Here is a 25313-nt window from a genome sequence, read left to right as displayed (position 1 = left end):
CAGACTGCTGTGTTTTACCCCAGGCAGCAGTTTGCTGACTTTCCCTGGTGGGATGGGGAACTGAAAAGGTAAAAGTGACAAAGCTCATGGGTTGAAATAAGTAGTTCAATGGTAAAGCAAAAGCTGTGCACACAAGGAAGGCAAAGCAAGGGATTTATTCACCACTTTCCATGAGCAGGCTGTTCAGGAGAGCAAGGCTCCATCAAACCTAGCAGTGACTTGGGAAGACAAACACCATCACTCTGAACATCACCCTCTTCCTCCTTCTCCCCCCATGCTTTCTATGCTGAGATAGATATCCCAGATAGTCTGGGATATTACTGGGGCCAGTTGGGATCAGCTGCCACAGCTCTGTCCCCTCCCAGCTCCTTGTGAGAAGCAGAAAAGGCCTCGGCCCTGTGAAAGCTCTGCTCAGCAATAACTACAACATCCCTGTGTTATCAACACTGTTTCCAGCACAAATCCAAAACATATCCCAAGACCAGGCTACTGTGAAGAAATTAGCTATGGCCCAGCCAAAACCAGCACACAGTCACTTCAAAATAGGTACATAAATGAGTTAGATACTCACCTGCCACAGTGGTGAACACAAAAAGATGAAGGCAAGATTGAGCACGTGAAAAAGGGTGGGTGAGACACCAAACTTGAGGAGAAGAAGGTTAAGCATGACTTTACAGAAACAGTTCATGCTCTCCTGAAGTCATGGAGCAGCTGCAAGGCAGCCAAGGCACAGTGCTCACCACTCTTTCCCCAGCTCATTCCCTGTAAGGAAAGCCCAGGAGGAATTGGGTTGCCTTAAGAGCCACATAGACACACCCACCCAAACCTGCTAACAAGCCAGCCCTCATCCCATTACATGCCATTTCCAGAATATGCTTTTCTCCAAGGGCCTCACATGGGACAAGGCCGCAGTTTTAATCACACTGGGTTTGTCACTGCAGCATCCAATGCCCCAAAAAGATGAGGTGAACATCCAAAACTCCCTAAAAGTGAGTACTGGAATGTTAAGAGAGACAAGTCTGTTCCCAAACCAGTCAAGAGATCCATGGGTAAGGTAAAAGCACTTGTATTACTGGCAGAAATAAAACTCAAACAAGAAACATAATGGTGGTGTTCAAACTGAAAGACTTGCTACTGTGCACACAGTTTAAGATTTTTTTTTTAATTAATAAGGGATAAACAAAACAAAAAGTAACTGGGAAAAGGCTGAAATGTTTATTAAGCCAGAGTGTCACATATAACATGATACAAAAATATAGTCTCCTAAATCATGGAGGCACCCAGAGTGCACGTCTTATTAATCCACTTTTAGCCAGTTTCTGGTGGTTTCAGCCATAGCTGGTGGTGTGTTATGCCAAGCACAGACCCACAGACATTTTGGCACTGCAGCATGCAGAGCAGTGGGAGAGATGACCTGCTGTGTGTGCTGCTCTAATGCAGCTGCCCAGCTCCAGTGCTAATCATGGAAAACAAAGCTTGGTTAGAGGAAGACTCAGACAAATTTCCAAATTTCCATTGTCTATAAAGCCTTGATTTTAGAGAGAAAATAGGCACCATCTTTACCTCATTAAGTGCTGGCAGCCACCTAATTACCTCTTTCCATATGTCAAAGCATTCTAGATTGTTGATATTTGACCTGTTTAGCCCTACCCAACTCTAAAATATGGCCATGCAGCTTGTATGTGAGCATGTTCTGCCTGACATCTTTTCTGTCAGGGTACACTGTGTTGTAAGAGCAGATTCCTCCACAATGTAGCAAGAAATATCAGTGGTACTTTCCCCTACCAGTCTCACCTCTGTGAAAAACAGAAGTAGAAACATGGTATATGAATAATACACTACAAAGTTTTTCTGCATTATACAAGAGTTTAAGATGTTACCAATTTTCCAGGGGCAAAGAATTCCATGTGTATTTTGTATTCATCCAGATATTTTATACTTACAGATTAACAGAAGGGCAACACATTGAGAATGCAAAAAACTTTATTAGCATAAAAAGTACATATTCAGGAATCAAAACTGAAATTCCTCCATGGCATCAGGCATGTTTGATACATATTTCTGTATCTGCTACAGCTGAAGGAAGTCTGGGTTGTAAAATGTCAGAAGCTTAAGGTTGGGGGGGGAGTTATTGTTGGGGTTTTTGTGTCTCTTTTTAAGTTATGTAAACAACTCAGAGTGAAACCTGTACAAGCAGATTATTACCTATCATTTGTAAACTTAAAAGTTAAATAAAACTCAATTTCAGCAATACAAAAAGCAATATAAAAAATACTCAGGTGCATGACATGCATCAGAAGAAAATGTAGAAGAACATGGCAAGTAAGTGAACATGTCTTTAAAGTTAGCTCATACTGAAGATTCTCTGTAAATATCAGTATGGCTAGACATGAAAAACATGATAAAATTACTTGGTTCCCTAAGAGATCTATACAGTTGCATCTATTTCAACTTCATTAGACGTGAATATATTAGAAAGTTGAAGTGGTTAAAAGGAATAAGAAAAGTTTACTCAAGTTTCACATTTCAAGCTGCCTATTTGATAAGGTAACTAGACAGAGGTAGATATCCAGTTTTAGTGGCCAAGCTATTCTAACAAGACCTTTTAGCTATCCTGTCAAGATTTTACATTCAAAGCCAATGTGAAAAGGCTTCACAGATGAAGGATGTCTTTCAAAAAGGCAGCCAGAAACCCTGTATTGCTGATGGAAGTCGTTTCAAATCATCTTACTGAAAGCGAAGGGTATTTAAGAATAAAACATCACCCAGACCATGATGAGGACACCACTTACCAAGCACTAGAGCTCATGCAGCCATTTTAACAAGAGTGCCAGTGATTTGCTCATTTCCTATGCCTACTTTAGAAGCTGAACCCTCGCTAGCTGCGGGCCCTCTCCTAGTCAAGGTAGGACTGCAGGGTGCCGCGGCGGCGGATGTCGCACGTCCAGCAGTGGAAGCCGCCTCCCAGAGAGTTGGCGTGGCGAATGTTCACTTTGACTGTAGAAATGCCTGCAGGAAACACGCAAGCCACGTTTTAAAACTGGGTTATCAGCTTCACGTGGCAAGCTCTGATCAGAACGTTAGGTGATGCTCTGTCAGATCACGTGGCAAGATGTAAATGGGGAAGGTATTTGCTACTGGTTTGTTAGGAATTTGTTTTCCCAGATTCTAGGCAGAGAACAAGCTAGGAACACAGCTGACTTGTCTGTCCTGGTGATACCCTCAGGATTACACAGGGGCTGGAGCGCAGCCAGTGTCTGATGTGTTATAATGTGCCAGTACTAAAAAGATAAATTTAGGCTTTGCAGTATGCGAAGAATTAGCTGAAATTCTGCTACAATATATGATCAGGACACATTTTCATAAATATGTGTAAGCACTTGTGATTCAGACACTGAATGTTCTCTTTCAAGTGCCTCTCAAGAAAAGAAGTATTCAAGGTAGATAACTCTGACTCCCTTTTTCTCTGAAAGGGAAAAGAGGCTCTTACTACCCAGGTTAAGCTTCCTACCTGCTCTTTTCAGCTCTGAGGGATGTTTCAGCTGTGGCTCAGCTAATTCAAAGTCCCAAAAGAAGGATCAGAAAATTTCTCGGTTACAGAGTTTGCCTTTTTTGCTTCTCAGCACTTTCAGGAGCTCAGGGGCAGCTCAGTAGAATCTGCCTCCCAGGTCAGCAATACTTTTGCTCCCAGTAGACCCATCTCAGTCCTTCAAACTTTCTGACTACCAGAGCAGTCAGAACTTTGAACTGTCAGAATATTTAGAACTTACATAGACTGTGAAGTTCGAGGGTGAAAGATAAGTCATGATTAGCATTAATAGCCTCATTCGTTAAGTACTTTCAAGTATTTTTAAATCCTCAAATCTTCGCTCACACAATAAAACAACCTAAGACTGAGCAGTTGTGCATAATTAGACTTCCATATTTTATATTCAAATACAATTCTCCTGTCACTGCATATCTGAAGGAATTCCATGCTATTATGAAGTTACATCTCACAGGACTGAGATTCTCCTTAAATGAGCAGAAATACTTGGGTTAAGAGATTTTAATTTGACATTTTAAAGTACAGTGGGTTTGTAACTAGAAAAATCTGAAAGAATTTAGGCGATGATGGATTCCCAGTTCTATATCACTCAGCGATAGGTGCACTCAACCTCTGCAAGACAGATGTTGACCTCAAACTGGACAGTTTACATTTAAAAAGCTCATTCAAAGAAATCCTAGCAATAACTTTAGTTGCTACTCATACCTTTATGTGCTGCAAGCTGCAGGGGGAAAAAGAAGACCATATTTCTATGACTGGAGTATTCAGGAAAAAAAATCATTGAATTATTCTTACTTGCTAATCCAGCTGCTTAAGTACTTTTTCCAGTGCTGTCTGCTTTGAGTGAAACCTCCATTTACCCCAGCTGGTAGCACAATAATTTTCTTGTTAGTGTATGTAGAAGTGTGTTAGGACGTACCCAGCTTTTCAAACATCTTCTGAATTGATGTCTCATTGGCATCCACCATCACACGTTTCTCATCCAGCATTAGGACATTCATGGAGAGCCACTTAGAAGACATCCACAGAGGGTGATCTAAAACAGGAGAATAAACCTTGTACCAGTGCTACTCCTTATTAATACCCTTAAGAGTACTCTTGGAATCCTTGGGAAAGGAAGGGTGACTGTACCATCTGGGATGAGTGGCACTGGGGGTTGAATCACAGTCCAGCCAGCTTTCTTGAAGAGCTCAATCTGGAAGAGCAATTTAAATATATTCTCAAGAGGGTTCTTAGAGTATCACATTATTTCCTCCAACCTATGCCAGATTTTCCCAGAGTACTCCAATATGCAGGACATCCCCTGCCCTCAGTTCACTATTCTGGCCCTCATTCAAGCTTCATCTACAAACCCAGCTTTCATACAAGCATTTTTTAAAGTCTTTTTAGATTTTGCATACCAATAGCATTTATTTCTATTGGTTTAATATAAGCTAGATATGTTAAAGACAAAAGGCAGCATTTACATTTTGGATCTTGTTAAGTGAAAGCATTGGTCATATTCAAACATATTTAACCTTTTTTTGGTGTTATTTCTTCCCATATGATTATAAAAAACATTAATATGAGTTACACTGCTGTTTCTAAAAACAAACCCATCAAAAATAACACAAAATTACCTTTCCTTCACACTTTATCAGAAAAATAATTATGCAGTTCATTTAACAAAGAGAACAATGTAAGGGCATCCCAAGGAATAATTTATGTCTCTAAGATTTACACAATTAAGTTAAAATTAAGAGAAGAATAATTTGGCCAAGGAGAACACTTTTCATCTTCACTGTCAGAATAGTTGGCAGAGTATTGGCGAGTGCTCCAGCGTTACCACGAGGTGGAGCCCCAGTCCCGAACCCTCAATAACCAGCCCGGCCTGCCAGGATTTTAGAGAAAAGCTCCTTTTCATCAGCACCATTCAAGAAAAAACCCCTTTCATCGGCGCCATTCACACACCCCCATCGCTCCCCGGTCACCCAGAACGGCCAAACCAGTTTCTGTGAAAGCAAGCTGCATTTATCTTTTCTATGGACACAGACAGCAATTTTTCCTGAAAAAAGGCCCAGAACATGGGTTTAATATAAGGAGACCAAGAAGAACATCCTGTTGCAAGTGACACTATGAAAAACTGCGGAAGGGAAAATGGGAGGAAAAAATAAGATTGTTTTTTAAATTATATTCTCAGAATGGATGCTGAAAGAGGCAGCAATTCAATCAGACCGCTGGCATTGAAAGCACTGGCTGAGAGGCCAATGCTGCTTTCAGGAGCTCTGTACATGCTCCAGAGTGGCAGCACCCAGCTCTGTGTCTGATTCAGCTCAGCTCAGCCATCCCTGTGCTTGAACAGCTTCTGAACCACAGGCACCTCCAAAACCCCTCAAGCACTGCAAGGCAGTGACACAACTGTAGCAGAGATGAGCTCTCTCTCTGGAAAGTTTTCTGATCTCATTGTGCTGCTCAGCAATATTAGATTTTTCTCAGTGTAGTAGCAGGTTTTATGCATCTCTCCTCTTCCCTACCCTTCAGAAGGTATTCAAAGCTGGAAGCCTGAGCAACTATCAGCTTCCTGCCATTGGTTCAATTAACATCTAAGGAGAGGCTTCCAAAATAGGAATAAAAAGGGAGATTTGTCATCTGAGCAGCAGAAGCCCTTCAGTTTCTCTTAGGATACAATTAAAATATTTAAGCAGTGGAAGTGTTCAGAGAAGTAGTATATCCCAGGTTCTTGCTTTGATACATCATTAAAAATTAGATTACTTCCATCATTTTCAACCATGGGAGCAGCACCCAGTGGAATGTGTGGAACATTAATTACCCAACAGGGAATGAACCCAGCTGAGTGGGTTTTAGACACAAAACACTTTCCCCCCTTATACACTCACCTGATGGCAGGGACGGTCTGGGTTGGAAAGCACAAGACCAGGCCCGATGATATTGAAAGTGGCATCAATGTGCATAGGGTTGGGATCCTTAAAGGATATTATATGCACTCTGTAGTCTGGTGCAAGGTGTCTCCTCATCCATTCAATACCCATGTAGTTTGTAACCTGAAAAGCAGGACAAATTAAGCTTTAATAGGCTAGAATATAAACTGCATCCAAGTTTACTTTGTCCAAGGTTTATTCATTAAATATTTAAAGCAAATTCAATAGAGAATTTTGTGCCTTCAGCTAACCCCTTACCTGGAAGGCGGTCTTATCCTGTAGATCAAACATTCTATGAAGAGCAATTTCTTTTGCCAACTCTCTTACTTTAACACTGCTCAGGAATTTTAAAAGACAAAGCACCAGTCTCTAAGAGAGATACCAAAACTGTTGAAAGAAATCTTTGTTTACCTGGCTCCTTTGTACAAAGATATCTCTTCCAGCTCTAATGAAGTCAGCAGCATCAAAGCATGGCTCAAATTCAGTAGTTACAAATTTTCCCTGAGCAGCCAGTTTGTGCCTGTCTTCAACAGAGTGGATTGGATAATTCTAGTTGTAGAGAAGAGAACAAGTTATTGTTGGTTGGAGATGTTAAAAGAAAGTTCTCAAATAATTTGCTAGTGGGGAATAATTTGAAATTAGGAAAATGTGTTAATATTGATAGCTAGTGTGTTCCTTGGAGGTGGTTTTGGTTACTTCTTGTTAGAATAGAAAAGAAAATCTAAATGTGGACATAAAAGTGAAAGGCTTTAAGCACATTCAAGAATAGGTCATGAGATAAGAGACAAGAGTTATATCAATAAATTAATTGCTCTTCAGAGCCAGATCAAAAGTATTCATTACCAGTGGAGTTTAATACCAGTCCAACAAACCACTGCACACTGACAGAAATACTGGACTGGAAGCTATTTCCAAACAGATCTGGGCTCCTTACTTTTCCACATTTTGGAATGGAGAAGAACTTTAAGCTAGAAGATTGATCTTTATTATTACAAATAATCTTAAAATTAAACAAGGCAATTCAAGTGAGATGTAAAAATCCAGCACAAATGAAAATACCATATAAATAATTACAGGCTCTAGAAGTTTTCTTATACTGAAGGTGACTCTAAGGTAATTTTGTCAAACAAAGTCTCCTTTATATCATTGATGACACTGTTCCTAGAAAGCTGCAATCATTTCACAACTAGTTCACTGCATTTGTTGCAAATACTGTCACCAAGGTTCTGATGCATTTAGGGGCTTATAGCAAACTACCAAAATTGTCCAAGTCAAAATTATTAGGAAAAACATTTTAAAAACTATTCACTAAAATATTTGGAAGGTAAATACAGTTTAAATCCTTCATTACTTATTTTATGTAACTTTCAAAATACCAATCATCATGCAAAATAAAGATTAGGAGCTGGGTTTTTTACTGTGACAAAATATATATTACTTTCCACTTTCCCAACGCACCCAGGACATATGGACATTCTCAGGGAATTCTCTTTATTCTTGAAAGTAATCTCTGTGATGTTTTTCTAGCATTCCTTCCTCTTTAGTAATGCTCAGTTACAGCCAGTAACCAAAACAATTCAAAGCAGAGGAATTTAATAGACACAACTTCCTGATCCTTGTTCTCTAACTTCACACACAGAGTTTCAGCTGGAAAGGCTGCAGCATGTTTGCATACAGTAGAAAAAAAGTCTCCAGAGTTGTTTTGTGCCATTCCTCCTCACAGCTTTGTGAATCCTAAATGTCACATTGAAACTATCAACAAAATTCTGTATCATGGGAACTGAAGTTCTGAAGGAAAATTAGACCAGTACCTGATCATAGAGCTCATCTGCCATGGTGGGTTTGGGGGCAGTTGTCCACTTAGCACCACTGTTGAAATAATCTTTGATTAGTCGTCTGTAGGCCCTGTACTCAAAGAACCGAGCACGCCAGGCCATAGGTGCTTCAATAATTTCATTTCCCACCACTAGCAGGATGTCTCTTGGCATGGCACCATACATACCTGAAAGGAAAGTGGCCATTAATGAGACAATTCTCAGCTCTTTCTGCTCAGGCACTTTTCCCTTTAGGTTTACCATTATTTCTATCCAAAATAATGGCAAAAATAATTCTAAGCAATGTAAGGAAGCCAGCACATAATGTCAGGTCCTTAAATCTTCAGTAATTTTTCAAAGTAATATTTTTCATTCAAAATACATGGAACTTTTGCAACAAAGCCCCACTCATAACAGATTCACAGCTAGGTGAAGGCCATCCACCATCAAGCCTCCACTTCATAATTTGGCTAATGAAAATTAACTAGACCAAGGCTTATGCATTACCCAGATGACTTTAAAAAGTGATGATGGGCAGCAAATCTACCAAGTGAACAGCATTTCTTTATAAACTATCCTTTTTAAAATAGCATAGAGGAGGAATTTGATGGAACACAGCACTAGTGCAGAAAGCAGTCCCATTAGACTTTTCCTTAACATTATCAGTTCCTCAATGAATTTGAATTCCACTAGAAAAAATTAAAAATATATTTTACATTAAAGAATCCTGAGGACTAGACTTGATGCAAAGCTGGGTGAGCCAGTGTGCTCTCACTGCAGATAACCACAGGTGGAGGAATGTGTGTAGGTAAAGGGACATTCACATTTCCCTGTCACTAGTGAGGATCTTCCTGGTAAAGCATTGCCTCCAACTGTTTTGTTTTCCATAGTTTAAGATGGATCCAACTCCAGGATCCATCAAGAGCTATCAAGAGGGTCAGAGGGGCTTTGAGCACTGGGCTTTCATGGAGGGGACAAAGCAGAAACATTCTACAGCTACTTTGAGGGCCATGACACATTAACACTTCTTGGCAGCGGCAGTGACAACACAGAGAGGGAACCTGGCAAGAGGTGCTGGTGTGGGAAGTTCAGGCTGGGTGTCAGGCAAAGGTCTTACCTCAGGAAATTCACCCAGCACTGAAACCAGTCACCAAATCAGGTGGCAAATCTCCATCCCTGGAGATCTTCCAAGTCAGCTACAGAAAACAGTCACTGACCTCCCTTAGTGCTGGTGATAATCCTGCTCCTGGCTGGAAGGTAGACTAGATGACATCCAAAATATCTCAGACAAGAGTTAAACAGAAAAGACCTTCAATAATGGAAAAACATTTACCTGTAGACTCAAAATCAGGTGTTTTATACTTCACAGACCAGTCAATTGGATCAGGCCTCTTGACAATAACACCTTCTCCCTTCAAAATATTGCACATCTCTTCAATTTCAGCAATAGCTTTTTTTAAATGGTCTTTGGGGAAACCCTGGCCTCCAAATTTCTGGTAAAATCCCCAATATTTTTCATACGTGTTTGCCTAGAACAAAAGGACATGAAGTGACAAAGAATAAGCACCAGTTATCTTGCAGTGAAATAGATGCATAAGATGCAATTCTTAAGTTTAAAGTTTCTTGTTCTTGATCCTGATATATTGGAGTGTGCATTTTATCTGTTCCTGCAATATTTTGACTGCATTACACTTCAGTAAGTATTGAGTGGCCAGTGTGGCCAAGTGGCCATTTGGTTCCTATTACAGAACACTTTTGCAAACACACCAAATATGGCAAACACTGTAGACTCTGCTATTTAATAAGGCTATCAGACATGTTTTTTAATTAAAACAAACTTGAGCTCATCTGCAAAATGCACACATCTGTAGTCACCTTCTTACAATCTCACTTCAGTAATGTCACAATGGTGACATCAGAAATTCTAAAGCCATCCCAAGTGCAGGTAATATGCTTTGTTTGCCAGAAGGGGCCATACTCCACGTGCAGCAGCAGTCTAGAAAAAGCAAAAGATGCTAAATTCACCTGCCAGGATTGGATTAAAGCATGTTCAACATTTACAGACCTAAATCCTCTGCTGAAATGCTGTGATAGCCTTCTTAAATTACAAACAAATTCAAATAATGTTCCAGTTCTCATGGGTAAGTAAAGTCAGACATATAATCAAAACAAATGATGCTGCTTCAGTTTGATGTGTCTGATGTTCCTCTGTCGTATCAGAGTTAGCTGAGATGCAAGTGCACATGGAGCCCTTCTGGAATGACAGCAAGCTGGAGGGACAAGCAAGGGGATGCAGAAGAACCTGCCCTTCAAATATGAGGCTGTCTCCTGGCACTGCAGTCCTGCCCACCTCCTAGAACACAATGCTCCCCAAAACCAGAGTGATGGTGTTCCTTTGTGCTAGCACTGCCCCTGAGCAGGCAAGGCCATCCATCTGAAGGCATCCCTGATCCCCTTTAACAATCCAGGCTGTTCCCTCTGCTGTTTCTGGAGATTTGCCTCATGCTATACAGGTAAGGGAGAAGAAATAAAATTCAGCCTTAACATTTACTCAGAGAGCCTCAGCATGGCCATCCTGCTCCTCCGGTACTGAAGCTTCTTCCCATCCTTCCTGAGGGAATTTGTTCTTTTTCTGTGAGTGAGGGCTTGGGTAATTTGAGCACCTCAAGCTTGCCAGCTGGTCAGAAGTCACATGCAGATCACATGAAGTGCTCAGCATTCCTATGGAGACATGTTCTGCTAATGAGATAAATTCTTCCTGTGGATTGAAGCTGGTTATTTTCAGAGCCAGCCGTGGTGTATGTGAATATCATCAGTCCCTAAGAGGTGCAGCTCCTCTCTGCTTTTTTCAGACCTGAGGAACCACATTTGTGTTGCACTAATGGATGGTGTAATCTTAAAGTTAGAACAGAAAAAAGGTTAGCACTGTAACACTGCTCATCTTCCCTGCCTTCCAAATAACTGGGAAAAGGGTAAATGGCTGGGACATGTATTTCACAGCAAATCAGGGTTGACATTTCAGGCCCCTTTGGCCATAGACATACAAGTCAGTTCAGAATGTTCAAAAAGGACCATGGATAGGACACAGAAAAGACAACATTTAAAACAAACTGTTTCTTTTCAGAAATAGGATTTTAGGAAAGATTGCCCTTAAGAAACAGCATGATTGTTCCCTATCCCTATTAAATATTTGTCATGGAAAATAATTAACATTATCAAGATACACCATTAACCTAGTAAAGACAGTTAATAAATTTAGGATATTAAAACTTAAATTCAGATAAAAATTCTTATTGCCTTATTCAGTAGTAAACACATGTATACACTCTCATCTTCTTATTCAAGATATAAGGATCTGTGTTAATAATACTCCTCACCCAGAATGCATTATTATTCACAAAATGTACTGAAAAGCATTGCAGAATACAAAGCTATAAAGTTCAACTGCTGATTCAACTGCTTCAGAATACATCTCAGTTGTGGGATTTTTCATTGCAGTGCTGATTCAAACAGGACATCTTCCTAATTAATGTTAAGATTTTTCAAGTTTTCAAATATTGTATTTACCTCTACATAGCCTGTTTCAAGCTCTGAAAGGGATATACAATAAAGTGTCAGCTCATTAATATTCATCAGAGATGCAGGGCTTCTTATTCAATTCCTTCCTTCCTCCTTCTTATGCCAAGCACATCATTCCCACATCACAGCAAAAACACTTGAGTATACCAAACCCTTGTCTCAAAGCAGAAAAGAGTGCTGAATGCAGCCATACTTGCTGCATTTAAATATTTAGCAAATAAACACACATGCAATCTTAAAACACAATCTCAATACAAGTATTTACCACACTGCTATAATTTGAGATACGTTTTTTGAAGTGTCTCAGGTCCAAAGCTTCGAATTTTCCTTATGAATTAGAATTCATCAGTTTTAAACTGCATTTTTCCTAAGCAGTGCCCCTCATGCACTCAGCTGACAGCCCATGATACCATCAGCTCTGGTTTTGCTGCTCACAGGGGCAGGAACAGGACACACCTCACCTCTTGGCCACATGGAGATCAATACAATCATGTATCTATTAATTAATAATAATAATAATGTCAAGGTAGGACTGGAATACTGCTTGGATTATCCAGCAACACCCTCCCAGTGTTACTGTTGCAGCTTCTTCAGCAATATTTAAGACAAAAGCAGAGAAAATTAGAGGAAACCACATCTCAAATTGGCTCTGTTCCCATTACATGTTGTGGACTTGGCAATTGACATAAAGCAAATTTAAACCTTGCTTTAACTCTAAGTCATAAGTATTTGAAATGCAGAGGTAAGCCTATCCTTTGACATTCCTCACTGAGCTTTTGATATCACATGTTAAAGAAAGTGAAGTTCTGACCTATTGTGAGCAGTTATGGCTTAATAGCAGTAAAACCTGTATAGCATGTGGCACTTCAGCAAGTTAGACGCTTGAAATATTTTTTTTTGTGCTAAAGCAAGCCCCTGACCACTGCTTAGAAATTTAATTTTGCCTCATTTAATGTGACAATGTAAAATGTTAGACATTTTTTCCTTACTCTTTCTGTACATTCATTATGTCAGTACTACATAAATGCACTTGCATATTAGAAATGCTAACCCTCATTCATCTCCTTCTCTGAAGCTGCTAGGATATCTATAGAGTCTGAAAAACATAACATAGATTCTAAAAAAAAAAAAAATATATATATATATATATAGAGTTAAGGGAAGAGAAGTCTTCTACACAAGTAGATCCCAAACTTTCCCTAAACAACCATTTGCAGCACTTAAACTTATTTTTAGTATCTTTGTTTGCCATTCTTTCAATGTCAGATATTTATTTTTTTTTTTTTAACTGAGTCAACTTTGTCAGGTTATCCTTTAAATTTTCACTTGGGTAGAAGCCATGTGCCAGCTCATTTTGCTGTGATAGCCATGGAATACATGCTGCCCTGCAGGTAGTGCTGTACTGTAATAATGAAAGATTCCAAAACATGCCCACAAATGCAGGTAACACACACACAGCAACTTTAAAGTCCAGGTGAAGAACAAAAAAATCTGGAGCAAGCCCATCATTTCAGTATTACCGTTTTAAATACAAGATTCCAGAGAACAAAGAATCATGGATTTATTGAGGTTGCTGATGCAGCTTTAGGCACAGAAAATTCCTGAAAGAATGGTGGACTATGTATTTCCACAAATTATTTACTGTAGCACACAGGAGTTTCAGTAAACTACTTCAGAGCTGTCTGACACAATAGTCCTGTTGGTCTACAGCTACAGAACTCAATCTTGCTCAGACTATTGAGTACAAAACAACATTTTTTTTTCAATTGTAACCCTACTTAACTTCAAGCCAAATTAAAATTTCATCAGTGTAACCGTCTCAGAAGTTTGTGTGTGTACTTTGATAACGTCAGGGCTATATTACATATATTAGAGGTTGTCTCTGCTAGTGACTTCTGTTAAAACAGGTAATTCAGTTGAAAGTCCAAAGAAAAAAGCACATCCCTCACCAACACGGCTATGCTGTAAAGTTTCACAGATGTAAACAGCTACCTTGAAAGCAGAATTCCCAAGAGTAAGCACCACACCTTATGCATTGTAAAGCTTAAGTAAATTTTAGATATAAATTCTACATTTTCTATTTAAGGTTAGTTCTTATTGTTTACCTTAACCTCCACAGAAAAAGGTGGGACACAAGCATTTTCAGCCCTTCCCACGATGACCTCTTCCAGCGGGTCCCATTCATTGTAGGAGCAAACAGGGCAGTCCTTGGGCACAGGGCTGGCAGCCTTGTCATCGGCAGCGCAGGTGTTCTGCGAGGCCGCAGCTGCCTGGGTGCTCTGGAAAGTTCGCTGCACCCATCCTGTAAAGGCTCCTCGAAGCTTAAAATAAAAAAAAGAACGAGAATTATGCTTCCCTTACAAAAGACAAAAAGCTCTGCCTCAGCCCACAAATGCCTTAACACTATAATCCCACAGCAATGTATGTTATTTGGAGTATTAACAGAAACACGGCTGGTTACAGCCATTCTAATTTATTCACAGCCTAGCAGATGCTTAAAGGAAATTCTGCCCTTTAAGATACACTCAGCTGAGAAGGGTAAGGAGATGAGAACACGGCAGACTGGGGCGGGAGGATGCTGGGTGAGCCTCAGCCTCCCGTCCCGTCCCGGAGCGCCCGCGAAGGCACCAGCGGGACCCGCCCCGGAGCATCCCCGGCCCCGGCTCCGCGCGGCACCGACCCTGGAGCCGATGTAATGCGCTGCCTCGGCGCCCCGGCTGCCCCCGCGCAGGCACCGCACTCGCAGCATCGCCGCTGGCCCGACACGACGGCACGGCACCGCCCGGCCCCGCTTTATGTGCGCCCGACACGGCCCGGCCCGGCACGGCACGGCCCGCCCCGAGCGGGGGCAGCGCCCGCAGAGCCGGGCGGGGCCGGATCTGCTGCCCCGCTCCCGGCTGGGCTCCCCCGCTCCCGGCACGGCTCCCCCGGCACGGCTTCCCCAGCTCTGCCCGGCTCGGCTCTCCCCGGCCCGGCTGCTCCGCTCCCGGCTCGGCTCCCCCGCTCCCCACCCGGAGCTGACCGACGGCCTCTCCCAACACTCCTGGATTTCTTTTCCACGCAGAGTTCTTCAGCAGCAGCCTGGTTTGGAGAAAGTCACGTTTCAAAATGTTTCTCTAAAACGTGTACCGAAGTGCATCGTATGGTTACTTCTAGTCATCAAGCACACATATTACCAAAAATTCCAATGTTTCATACGTTAAGAACTCAAATCTTTAGACTACAGCCTGAAGAGTTTGTGATTCACCTAAAAATATTCAAATTCTTTAATTGCTGAAGAGGTGTTTGAAGAATATCCCAAACAATTTCAAATTCTGGCTTCTCAAAATCCATATTGTGGTATGATGAAAAGCCATCCTAAAATTAAAACCTAAACTGCTTAGCTCCTAGCAGACCAGTACATAGGTTTCCCTGCAAAAGCTCTCCATGGCAAAATCAACAGACTTATCTTCAAAAATACCTCTATCTCAACAGAAACAGTCTACAACAAGAAATATGTTTGCAACCAGCTCTACTCATATTTTGTATACCCCACTTAACCTGTTCTACATTTGCTCTGCTTTGCACATAAGTTCACTTTTAATAATTTCACTTTGCCATGTAAAAAGCAGACATGCCAAAAATCATTCTTATCCAAATTATTCTGTATGAAGTTGTAAAAAATCCGTATCTTTCTTCCAACATGATTTTTAGTTCTGCCTTTATCGTCCATGCAGTGCCTTGCTCAACACTCCTCCCGCCTATGCTCTGCTCTCCAGGGCTCCTACACTGGGGCTTGAACAGACACAACATTTAACATTATTTCTACATGCACAATTGCAGGTAGTGCTGGTGAAGTCAGCACACATTTCCATAGCAGGAAAAGGTAAATATCACTACTGGTTACATACATTAAAACATAAGCTATGGTCTTAGAACACATCAAATCAGGCACAGTCTTAACATGCCTTAGATACAGAAGCAACTGTGTTTTATTCTGCTAGGTAATTATTCATTCAGCAGTTTGTCTTTTTGGCACAGGTAAACACTACACCTTCCCAGGACAAATAACACAGTACGAGTTCTCCACGAACTTACACAGTTCTCAGAGAAAAGATAATTATTTTAATTGGCATAATACCAAGTATGCATTACCCTGTTTCATGCAACTGCAGAATTTTCTCATAACTCACTCAGCTTGTTAGGACTCATTTGTAACATAATTACATCAAACACTATTCTTGTACCAAAAAGTACAGCGGGATTATTTTTTCAAGTTTCAAAAAGAAATTTTCTTTATATTTTTAAATTCCTAATTACCATTTTTTGTCATCTAATTTAAAATAAATTTTAAAACCAATACAAAAAACCCCATGAAGTTTATGCTAGTTCTGCTCAAATTCTTGCTTTTTGATTCAGTTGATTTTGCTAAGGTCACTCTACTCACATTGACCTAAAAAAAATTAATGATTGGCTTGTGGCTAAATCCAAAGGTCTTGCTTCCTTTTCTGTCCTTTTCAACTTATCAGATAGTTTTGGACCTTTGAGTCATTCTTTATCAACTCAGTTTACATAGTTTTTCTGACTCTGCACAGCACTTCTTTCCCCACTTACTACATGGGTCTGATGCTTTTTAGAGCCCTCACCATCACTGCAACAAGTTTTTGCTGCATGCTCTAACATTTTTTTCTTTTTTTTTTTTTTCTGGGTTGCCTTTGTTCTGCTCAGAATTATTTTTAGTGGAAACATTCTTTCCCCTATCTCATACGTCTCTCTTCCCTTTTTAGGGCTAGCTCCTCATGGATTCAAGCCAATGTTCACCTAAGTAAAACCAAAGCAGATGATTTTTTTCCTTTTGCTAACTGGCAAATTTGCAGTCTGACCATGAAGCCTTGACTTGTGGTAAATAGCATTTCCCTCCCAGCCTTTCTGACCCCCAGACTGCCCTAACCATCCTCAGTGCACTCTAGAGCTGTCACTAACTTCTGTCCTCACTTGACCATCTTCTGGATCACTGGAATAAAACACTCATTTGTCTCCTTAAGCAGTTACTTACTGTTTCTTTGCTTGCATCTTTTTATTCCTTAACATCAAATACAGGCATCATCAGTTTGCATTTGTGGAGTGTGAGTGTCATTCCTTACAGTTCCCTCTGGCATCAAAACCAGAGTCCTCTTCCTTTTTGTATGGTAGGCAGCTCTTTATTCCTCTACTTCTACAACAAGGACTTGATCTAGCAGTGTATATTTAAATAGAGACATAAATCAAGGAGCAAAACACCAGCAATGATTATTCAAATTTAGAGAAAGCCAAGTTCATTCATTCAAATACAAGATATTTATCTGAACATGTGGTTGTCTGAGCAGACAGGGAGCTTTTCGTATCAAAAATCTTTTTATAAAGATCACATGGTTAGTTTTATTACACAAAATTGCTAGAATTATTGTAACACCTTGAAAGCTCACCTCACTAACCAAAAGCTTGCCAATTATTTTTAAATTATGTGCTGATCTAGTAAAGATACTTCCTTCCTCTGCAAACTTCACCTTTGTATAGAATTTTAACTTGAAACAGAAGAAAGAGTTTCACATTTCTATTGCTGAGATTTGGCCTATGAATATTAATTAGCAAGTAATGGCGTTTTTTTAAGGGGCTCTATGCATGCTTTTTAATAGTCTACCCATCATTTTTAAATGACACAAGGTGCCTTGAATGGTTTATGTAAAATCACCTCAAAACAGTATAGTTCCAGCTACTGAAGAGAAACATTCTGGGCCAACAGCATGACAGAATGAGGTACAGAGTAGTAAAATTCAAGTTTAAAACTACAGAACTAGAAAAAGCAGCAGGAGACACAGCAGAGAGAAGTCACCCTTGGCAACGAAACCAGAGTTACTGCAGTTCAAAGTATAAACTCATCGATTTTTTAGGACAATGTCTTGTCTTACCCTCACCTATCTTGTCTCTAACACATCTCTATTAGAGAAACAGAAGTCTCAATGGATTTTATTACTGCTTAGATATGAATTTCCATCTACCCAGTAACTGAGGTCCTAAATTGTTGTTTTGATTTGTAGTGTGGTACAGCAACTTGTGTGACTTGGGAGATATGATATTAAAGGCTAAGGAGCAGCTTACCCTTTCTTACCAGGACTTCTGCTATATTACTGATTTTTAAAAAATTGGGAAATCTAGTGTTAGCTGACTCAACATTTACATCTACTCAACAGTTTTTGTGTTACTTACAGAAACTTAATCTGCTCAAAAATACAAACGTAAGAGACTTCAGTTCCTTCCTTCTACTGCCTTGTCAAGGATATTGCTTGCTAAATTCCAACAGACTATCACCCCCAGGAAGAGAATTTGGCCCAGCAAATCTTATCTGTCAGCTATCAGAAACAACACAGAAGAGTCCAGTATGCTTCTTAGAAAGCAAGTTTCAAACTTCCTGAAGTTCAAAAGTCTGAACTGTTCCAAATGGAAAGAATAAATGCACCTCAAAACATTAAAATTACTTTCGCCCCTCCTTTAAGCTTATAATTTTGTAGTTAACTCTGAGCTCTAAATCAGTAAAATATTATTATACACAATTAAAACATTTTCACTAATTTGAAATATCTTTAACTTGTGACTTGTTATAGAGTTAAAGCAGCATACTATTGTCAAGTACTTTAAAAAATATTTCTATTCTAATTTAATAATACAAATCTTGCTTTATCATTCTTTACACTCAAAAGATAAAATTAAATGTATCCAACTAAACAAGTTACATATATATTAAATGGCAGGAAATTCCTTCTCCCTAATTCCAGCTTCACCAAACCCTATTTAATTTTTAAAAGTTGTAATAAACTCTACATAGCTTCTGCCTATTTATCTTATGTAGTTATTGAAGGGTCCTGTAGTTTTTCCCAAATGCGAGTTCTGGATACTTGGAAGATTTTCTGTTCTTCCTTGTCAGGACATCCTTCCTGTGTGACATGCTAATGTGAAATTGTCCATCAGACTGGACACCATCTGCTACAATGCAGCTTTGAGTACAGAATGAAACACCCCTGTGAGCACAAGAGCTAAGATGAAACTGACCTCCTATATTTTCATACAACTCATATGGTAAATGCTAAATCAGAAACATCAACTTTTATTTCCTGTGTTCACATTCACTGAAATCACAGATGAGAGTTTAAAAGAAATCTCCATTATATGGATGCACTGGTATCTTGCCCCTTTTTGCTAGGGGATTTAAAGAATCTCTTTATTCCTATCCAGCTAGTTATTATCATGAAATTCATGGAAACCTAATACCATTGAGACCTATGACCCTTTCCCAAACGTGCCTGAAAGCAGCCAGCAGGTTCAAGTTGCAGGGAGGGAAGGAGAGAACAGACACATATAAATGCACATACACAACCCATGGCCATGTAATCTCCTGTTCTTGGAAGCAAGGCCAAAACCTTCCTTGTCTTTGAGAAATCAAACCTCCTTTGGTGAAAGTAGATGACTTCTGTAGATGCTTTCTACAGAAAACTTAGGTAGCAATAGATCAAATTTTTGTAAGTCTGTTGGTGTGAGGCAATTCTTAGTGCATTTTTCTATTTTATATAAGCAAACATTGTTCTTCATACCTATTAAAATTTCTTTAGAAATTAACTGCAAAATGCACTCAAAAACATATATAACACATTTCAACATATATAATTCAAAATAATATATCAGTTCACCAAACCCCACTCAAAGTAAGGCTCAGTAACTGAGCCAAGGAGACAGCACAGGTAGTAGAAATATATAAACATGAGGGGCAGGACATCGGCCAATGAGGAGATAAAAGTTGCAATGAAATAGAAAACACAATGACAGAGCCATGGTGAGATAATTGTTAGACTCAATTTTTGGCTTAAAAGTAGTAAAAAACCACTTTGGGACTTTGAGCAAATAAAATTGTCCTTGTTGACTGAATCCACCTGATTTCAGGAAGATAAGAGTTTCCACTGTCCTTCTGGCCAATCATAAACTATGTTACATCAAAGAAATGACTGACTTAATAATTAATTTCTTTTCCTCCCTGAGTTTGCAGAAATCTACATTCTGATTAGCTGCACTGTATGTGCATATAAAGATGAGTTTCAGCATACATGTAAATACCTGTTTTAATTTTAGATGCCACGTTTCTATTATAGAAAGGTGACAGAGCTGAATGAAGTTCTATGAAGGCAAAGAATGTGGTGTTCATAATCCCTGACATTTTACACTCTGTCATTTCCAGAGGCACTGCAGTGCTGACTACTGAAAAATGCTGGAGGTTCATGCAGCAAGAGGCACATCACTTGGTGGGATAGATTTCCTTCAGCCCAGCAGTTCCATGCATACAGTAACACGATCTGCCAGCATTTTCTAGGGTCAGTACTGTGACAATACTTTCTCTCAGGGTTGCCAAGTGAACTTCATGGCTCCAGGACATATGAAATTTCTTTAATCTCAAATTTATGGTAGTGCAGTGCAGCCTGTTGTACGTAAGCATTTAAAATTTGAAAACTGCTTCACATCTTTCTTAAAGAATATTTATAGAAATTGTTCATATAGCTTTGCTGTGCCCCTGAAAAAACAACAGCATTCAGTTTTCTGCTCACTCACACTAGTTAGAATTGCTGCCATATCATATTATACAAATTCTGGCTTCTTTAACCATTGTGTGAGTGGCAGCTGTAAGCAAGCTACTGTTCTCATAATTTGAAGGGGTTTGTTCATGTGAAGGAGGCTGAAGAACCCTGCACTAAACCTGATGGCAGAGCTTGTCTATTCACTTTGCTGCTGCCCAGGCAATGAGGCTGTGAGAGCAAAGCCTCTTCCTCCACCCCTCTTTCTAGGAAATCACTGCTCTTTGATAAGCACACCCTGTCATTTGATGCTGCTGTTGGCAGCAGCTGGGAACATTGCTCATACTGTACTGCCTTTGAAAAGTTTGCTGAGTATAATCTTGCCTTGATGGTAGATAGCAACAAATTATACGTATATATTTGATTTGAGTGCCTCCTTCAGAGGATTTAATAAATTCATGGAGAGTTTTATGCTGAATCTGAGTCAAGCTTAAGTGAGTGGTTAAAAAACCCACTGGATTTGGACACATGGATGTCAATTACTCTTCCATCATAAATGAAGAAAAAATGGCAAAATCAAAATTTGGTGGAAATTAATACTTTAAAATTCTCAGCTAAGATTTCTGCTTAATGCTTACCCTTTCATGTCCCCATGGTCACTCCAGTTCTTGACAGGTAATTTCTCAGCAGCCAAGAGAGCAAAGAGCTTGCTGTGACTGGGGTGCCTGTACTAACCCAGCTGACTGAGCTCTGAGCTAACTCTGCTGCTGTAGCTCTGGAATGAGCTTCACTGTGTGTCTGTGAGGAACCAACAGAATTCAAAATCTGCTCATGGGATGGAAGCATTTTTTGAATTTCATGAAAGAGAATTGAGAAAGGCTCCTTTAGTAGGTTCTCTACGAGGAGAGGAGATAATTCCTGAGCTTTGACAGCTCCCTCCTCCAATCCTGGAGAGCACATCTGTTCTGATGAATCCAAACAATGTCTATCCAAGAAAGATGAGGATGGGCTCAGTGCCAAGAATTTAGTTACCATCCAGCACCAGGAATCTCTCACATGTCTCTGCAGAATAGTAAAGTTTTGTTCCTAGAATTTCATAGCAGTTGCTTCTACCTCTGCAACAGAAAGATGAGTCTCACTGTGACTCAGCTTCACCTAGAATTTCTTTAGCCAGTCATAAAAGAGCAGAGAGCAAAACCAAAGCTCTCCACTCAATCTAAAATAGTTGAAGAATTTTAGCTTCAGTAGCCTGGAAATCACCACAATATCAAAGATTCCATCCTCTGAGCAGTGGGCTAAATGACAGGTGATGATATGGAGTAGCTGAGATCCATAGTCAGTAAATGCATACTCAGTAATAGCATTGCCATTACCCTAGTTACACACCTCTCATCTCTGTGGAGTGTAGCAGATTACCTGTCTGTCTCCACTTTTAACACACAAATCTGGACTGTCTATATGACTTTATCTAATGAGTCATGACATGTTTATTCCCAGCCATGTTACACCATTTTATGTCATTAACACAGAGGAACATAAAAGAGCTTGTAACAGAGTGCAGCACAGTAAAGGCACCCTGTAACATCTAAATTTCTACATTTTAGGAGGGATCTGGGTAATCCACTAGACAAGGCTTCCTTGGAAATTCTACTCACAGGAGTGGCTCACTCCTTTAGAAGGAGACTTTTTTTGAGGTTGGTGATTGCAAAGTATTCCAGTGATGTCAAATCAGCTGCAACTGGACCAGCAAGTCAACTCCCCTGGCTGACCTGCTAGAAATCCTGATGCATTACAGATTTGTGAGCATCATTCTCAGAAGTGGGGAAAGATATGGAAAAATACCAATAAACTGCTGATGTAAGCACAGTTTCAGTAGCGCCAGAGCATGTATGTACTGACCTTCATCTCCTGAACCTCTGCCAGGCACCAAGGGGGAAAATGGAATGGCTTGAACTCTGCTGTGAGTAGATTCATCGATTTATCTCTGCACAGACTGCAAACCTGCTTCTTACATTTACAAAAATTATTTTGGTCAAGAGATACTTTACACTCCTTCCCAAGTGGGAAGGGAACAGAAGAAGAATTTGAGATGTAGGTATGTAGGAAAGGGAGATTAAGCTTATTGTTTCCTTATTCCTTCCTTTGTATTCATCCTAGTATTGGTACTAGTATGATTCCTCAATAAGCCAGTTCTACTCAGTGATTCAACTCACCCTAAAAATACAGGGTTTTGCTGCCTTGGTGAGCTGAATCCATCACAAAACTGTCAGAAGGGCATCAGAGCTGGAGCGAGGGAGGCAGTGGAACTAGAGGGTCACATAAGGAGGACAGGGAAACAAAATGACCCCTTTTGGCAGCACCAATTAATTAGATCAGGTCAGCCTGTCTCATCTGATTGAAACCTTAGAGAAAAACTGTGGCAAATCTGCAAATAAACCTTTAGTAGAAACTGTAGTAGCTATTAATTTAAAAGGTGACAGAAGGACATTTGAAACTGAAAAATGAAGCTTGAAGGCTTCAATTTAGCACTCCTGAAAAATACCCAGCTGGGATTTTCCATGGGAATGGTCAGGTGAAACAAACAAAGAAAGAACAAACCCAGCTGACCTGTTACACAGGTTCACTGAAGCCACCAGTCTGAGTCCCATCTCTCTGCCATTCATCAGCAATTAGGTAAGTGTTGCTTTGTGCTGTGATTATTGTCCCTTGAGCTGGCTGGAATGGTGCATCCTGATTGGAGCAGTGAAGGCTCCTGTTACACCATAACAAAACAGAGAGAAGAGGCTGTCTGCACAGAAAATGCTGCAGCCTGGAGCATCCCATGTCAGCCAGCATGAGGAGTGCTGGGCTTTCCCATATTCTCTTTCTAAGTACCTTTCTCTTAATTAACTGTATATTGAGCCTGAATCCAAATTTAACACAAACTTCCAGTTACTTGTTGCCCTCTGGTGGCATCTCGTGGATCACAGCAAGGTGTCTTTGCCTTTTGGCAAAACCTGCAAAGCCTTGAGCTGAAAACCTTTGTGAGAAACATGTAGCTGGAGAACAGTGGAAAATGTTTATGTCAAGGAGTAGCTTAGAAAAATATTGCACATCTTGTGCAAAACCAAGTATTTGTGTGTGAAGATTTACAAGTGTTAAAACAAATTAGCCCTGAATAATGGCACATAATGGTCCTTCAAAATGTCACGTTCACAATCAATAAACCTGAGGGTTTCAGCTCTCCACGCTGGTGATTACAACTCCCTACTGAAATCACAGTACTAATGGCACATCCCATGTTAGAAAGTCAGAGATGTAACTGAAGAAATAAAGGTTACACACAAAAACTTCTTCAGAAAGCCCATTGAAGGACCATAGCACTAAACTGCTACACACTCTGAGCAGGAACCTGGAATTAGTTATGGAAGTTCAGCAATGCTTTGGAAATACTGTCTGTGACCCTAGCTAACAGGGCCTACTAATTTCTCCTATTTTTCCCAGGCAGTTGCCATCACATATGAAGCTTCAAAAATGTTCTGTAGTGTTTACAGCTGTGCAGCAACTTCTAAAAAATTCCTGTGGCACCAGGACTCTGATACAGGAGAAGTGCAAAACCCCTCTAATTTATCCAAATGCTAACGTCTAGCGATAGTCCAAATTGATCCTAGACATAAAGCAGTTGATTTTCTCAGGCTGGCTCCTGGGAGCAGTGTGGGAGCAGGGGAGGCAGCCCTGGCTGGGCCACCCCAATCCCCGGGCTCAGGTTCCAGCTGCAGGGAGCTCTGAGCAGCTCTGAAGTGCAGGGATCTGCTCCCACCCACCCTGCTTACACACCCAGGGCTGGGGCTGCACCAGAGCTGGCCACAGCTCACCAACAGCAAAGGGAATTTACCCCGCAGGGGAAAAAAAATCTGCAGTGGAAAAGTTTCCTGGCAGATCAATGACCTGAATCTGCTCACCTTGTGCTGGAAGGTATCAGATTTTACATAAGAAGGCAGTAGAAGGCTGAACAAGAGAGAAGGAATTTGTCCCCTTAGTGGCACATGGCAAAATATAAAATGAAAAATAATTATTTTTTAAAAAGTAAGAAAGGAAAAGCCATCCTTATTCACAGTAATGGCTGTTTAGAACCAAGAAGGACTAAGCCCTGGTCCCTAGGTCCAGTCAGAAGGGCGAAATTCCTGCAGTTTGCTTCAAGATTGTCTGAGTAATTAGGAAATAACTATGCTGAACTCAATAATACAGTTTTTTATGTCATTAAAGTAACTTATCTCTATGATAAAATATGGATTTCAAAGTTTATTGAAGGGTTATTTATCTCAGTGAAAGTTTATTGGGGGTTATTTACCTCTAGGGTGCCAGGTCATTAGATATTTGCATAGGCTACACAGTGTGCCTCAGGCATCATTAAACAACTTTTCTTGTTGTTTGCTAACTAAATAACAGGGAACATTTGTTACATTTTGCTGAAAATCTAACCATAAAGGAAAGGGGGAAGACCAACAAAAACCTCTCCTAATGAGGTCTGTAGTCTCTCACTGCAAAAATGAACTTTTTTTCAAGGAAAACAAAGGACCTTTTGGCTTGAATTAATCATTCCCTTGCATAGGGGAGCAATGGCAAGCCATTAGCTGACATTCTGTTACACTGGATAGAGAAAACACTTACCTTATGTAAGCACTTCAGCTGCTCACCAAAAAGAAGAAGTTCTCCAGAAACCTATGCACCTGTGGTTTGGGTAGTGTGAGTTTTGAGGGTTTTGTAACCAAAATATCCTAACCCAAGCCAGGTGATCCCAGGTAAAAGTGCTAATGTGAGTGTTTAAAGAGTGATGCACTTAAGCTATTGTTTGTATGGGGTAATTACTCATAAGTGCTTCATGGATGGTTTGGATCACTGC

General features: G+C 40.2%; 1 protein-coding gene across 2 annotated transcripts; it reads right to left on the bottom strand.

The window, feature by feature from the left end:
- Positions 1–1965: 1965 nt before the first annotated feature.
- GATM (glycine amidinotransferase) lies at positions 1966–25143 on the bottom strand. Of its 2 annotated transcripts, none has more exons than XM_064722407.1 (9): positions 25082–25143; positions 13964–14179; positions 9613–9808; positions 8277–8467; positions 6877–7014; positions 6424–6588; positions 4679–4742; positions 4467–4583; positions 1966–3009 (listed from the first exon to the last, which is right to left on the bottom strand). In XM_064722407.1, exons 3-9 carry the CDS (start codon positions 9707–9709, stop codon positions 2897–2899), a joined length of 885 nt encoding a protein of 294 aa, XP_064578477.1. In that variant the 5' UTR covers positions 9710–9808; positions 13964–14179; positions 25082–25143; the 3' UTR covers positions 1966–2896. The 2 variants fall into 2 exon arrangements, with proteins under 2 accessions (XP_064578477.1, XP_064578476.1); XM_064722406.1 differs by lacking the exon at positions 25082–25143 and adding an exon at positions 14539–14676.
- Between the last annotated feature and the right edge of the window lie 170 nt (positions 25144–25313).

This window comes from Zonotrichia leucophrys, chromosome 10, assembly GCF_028769735.1.
Source record: "Zonotrichia leucophrys gambelii isolate GWCS_2022_RI chromosome 10, RI_Zleu_2.0, whole genome shotgun sequence".
Classification (NCBI taxonomy): domain Eukaryota; kingdom Metazoa; phylum Chordata; class Aves; order Passeriformes; family Passerellidae; genus Zonotrichia; species Zonotrichia leucophrys.
This window is presented reverse-complemented; position numbering and strand designations above follow the sequence as displayed.

Excerpts from the sequence above, each read along its gene's own strand:
- GATM (XM_064722406.1), bottom strand. The coding sequence starts at position 14,607 with ATGCTGCGAGTGCGGTGCCTGCGCGGGGGCAGCCGGGGCGCCGAGGCA. Across the intron at positions 9,809-13,963 it reads CTTTTTCTGTGGAGGTTAAG|GCAAACACGTATGAAAAATA; the intron begins GTAAACAATAAG and ends CTTTTGTTCTAG. Across the intron at positions 8,468-9,612 it reads ACCTGATTTTGAGTCTACAG|GTATGTATGGTGCCATGCCA; the intron begins GTAAATGTTTTT and ends CTTTCCTTTCAG.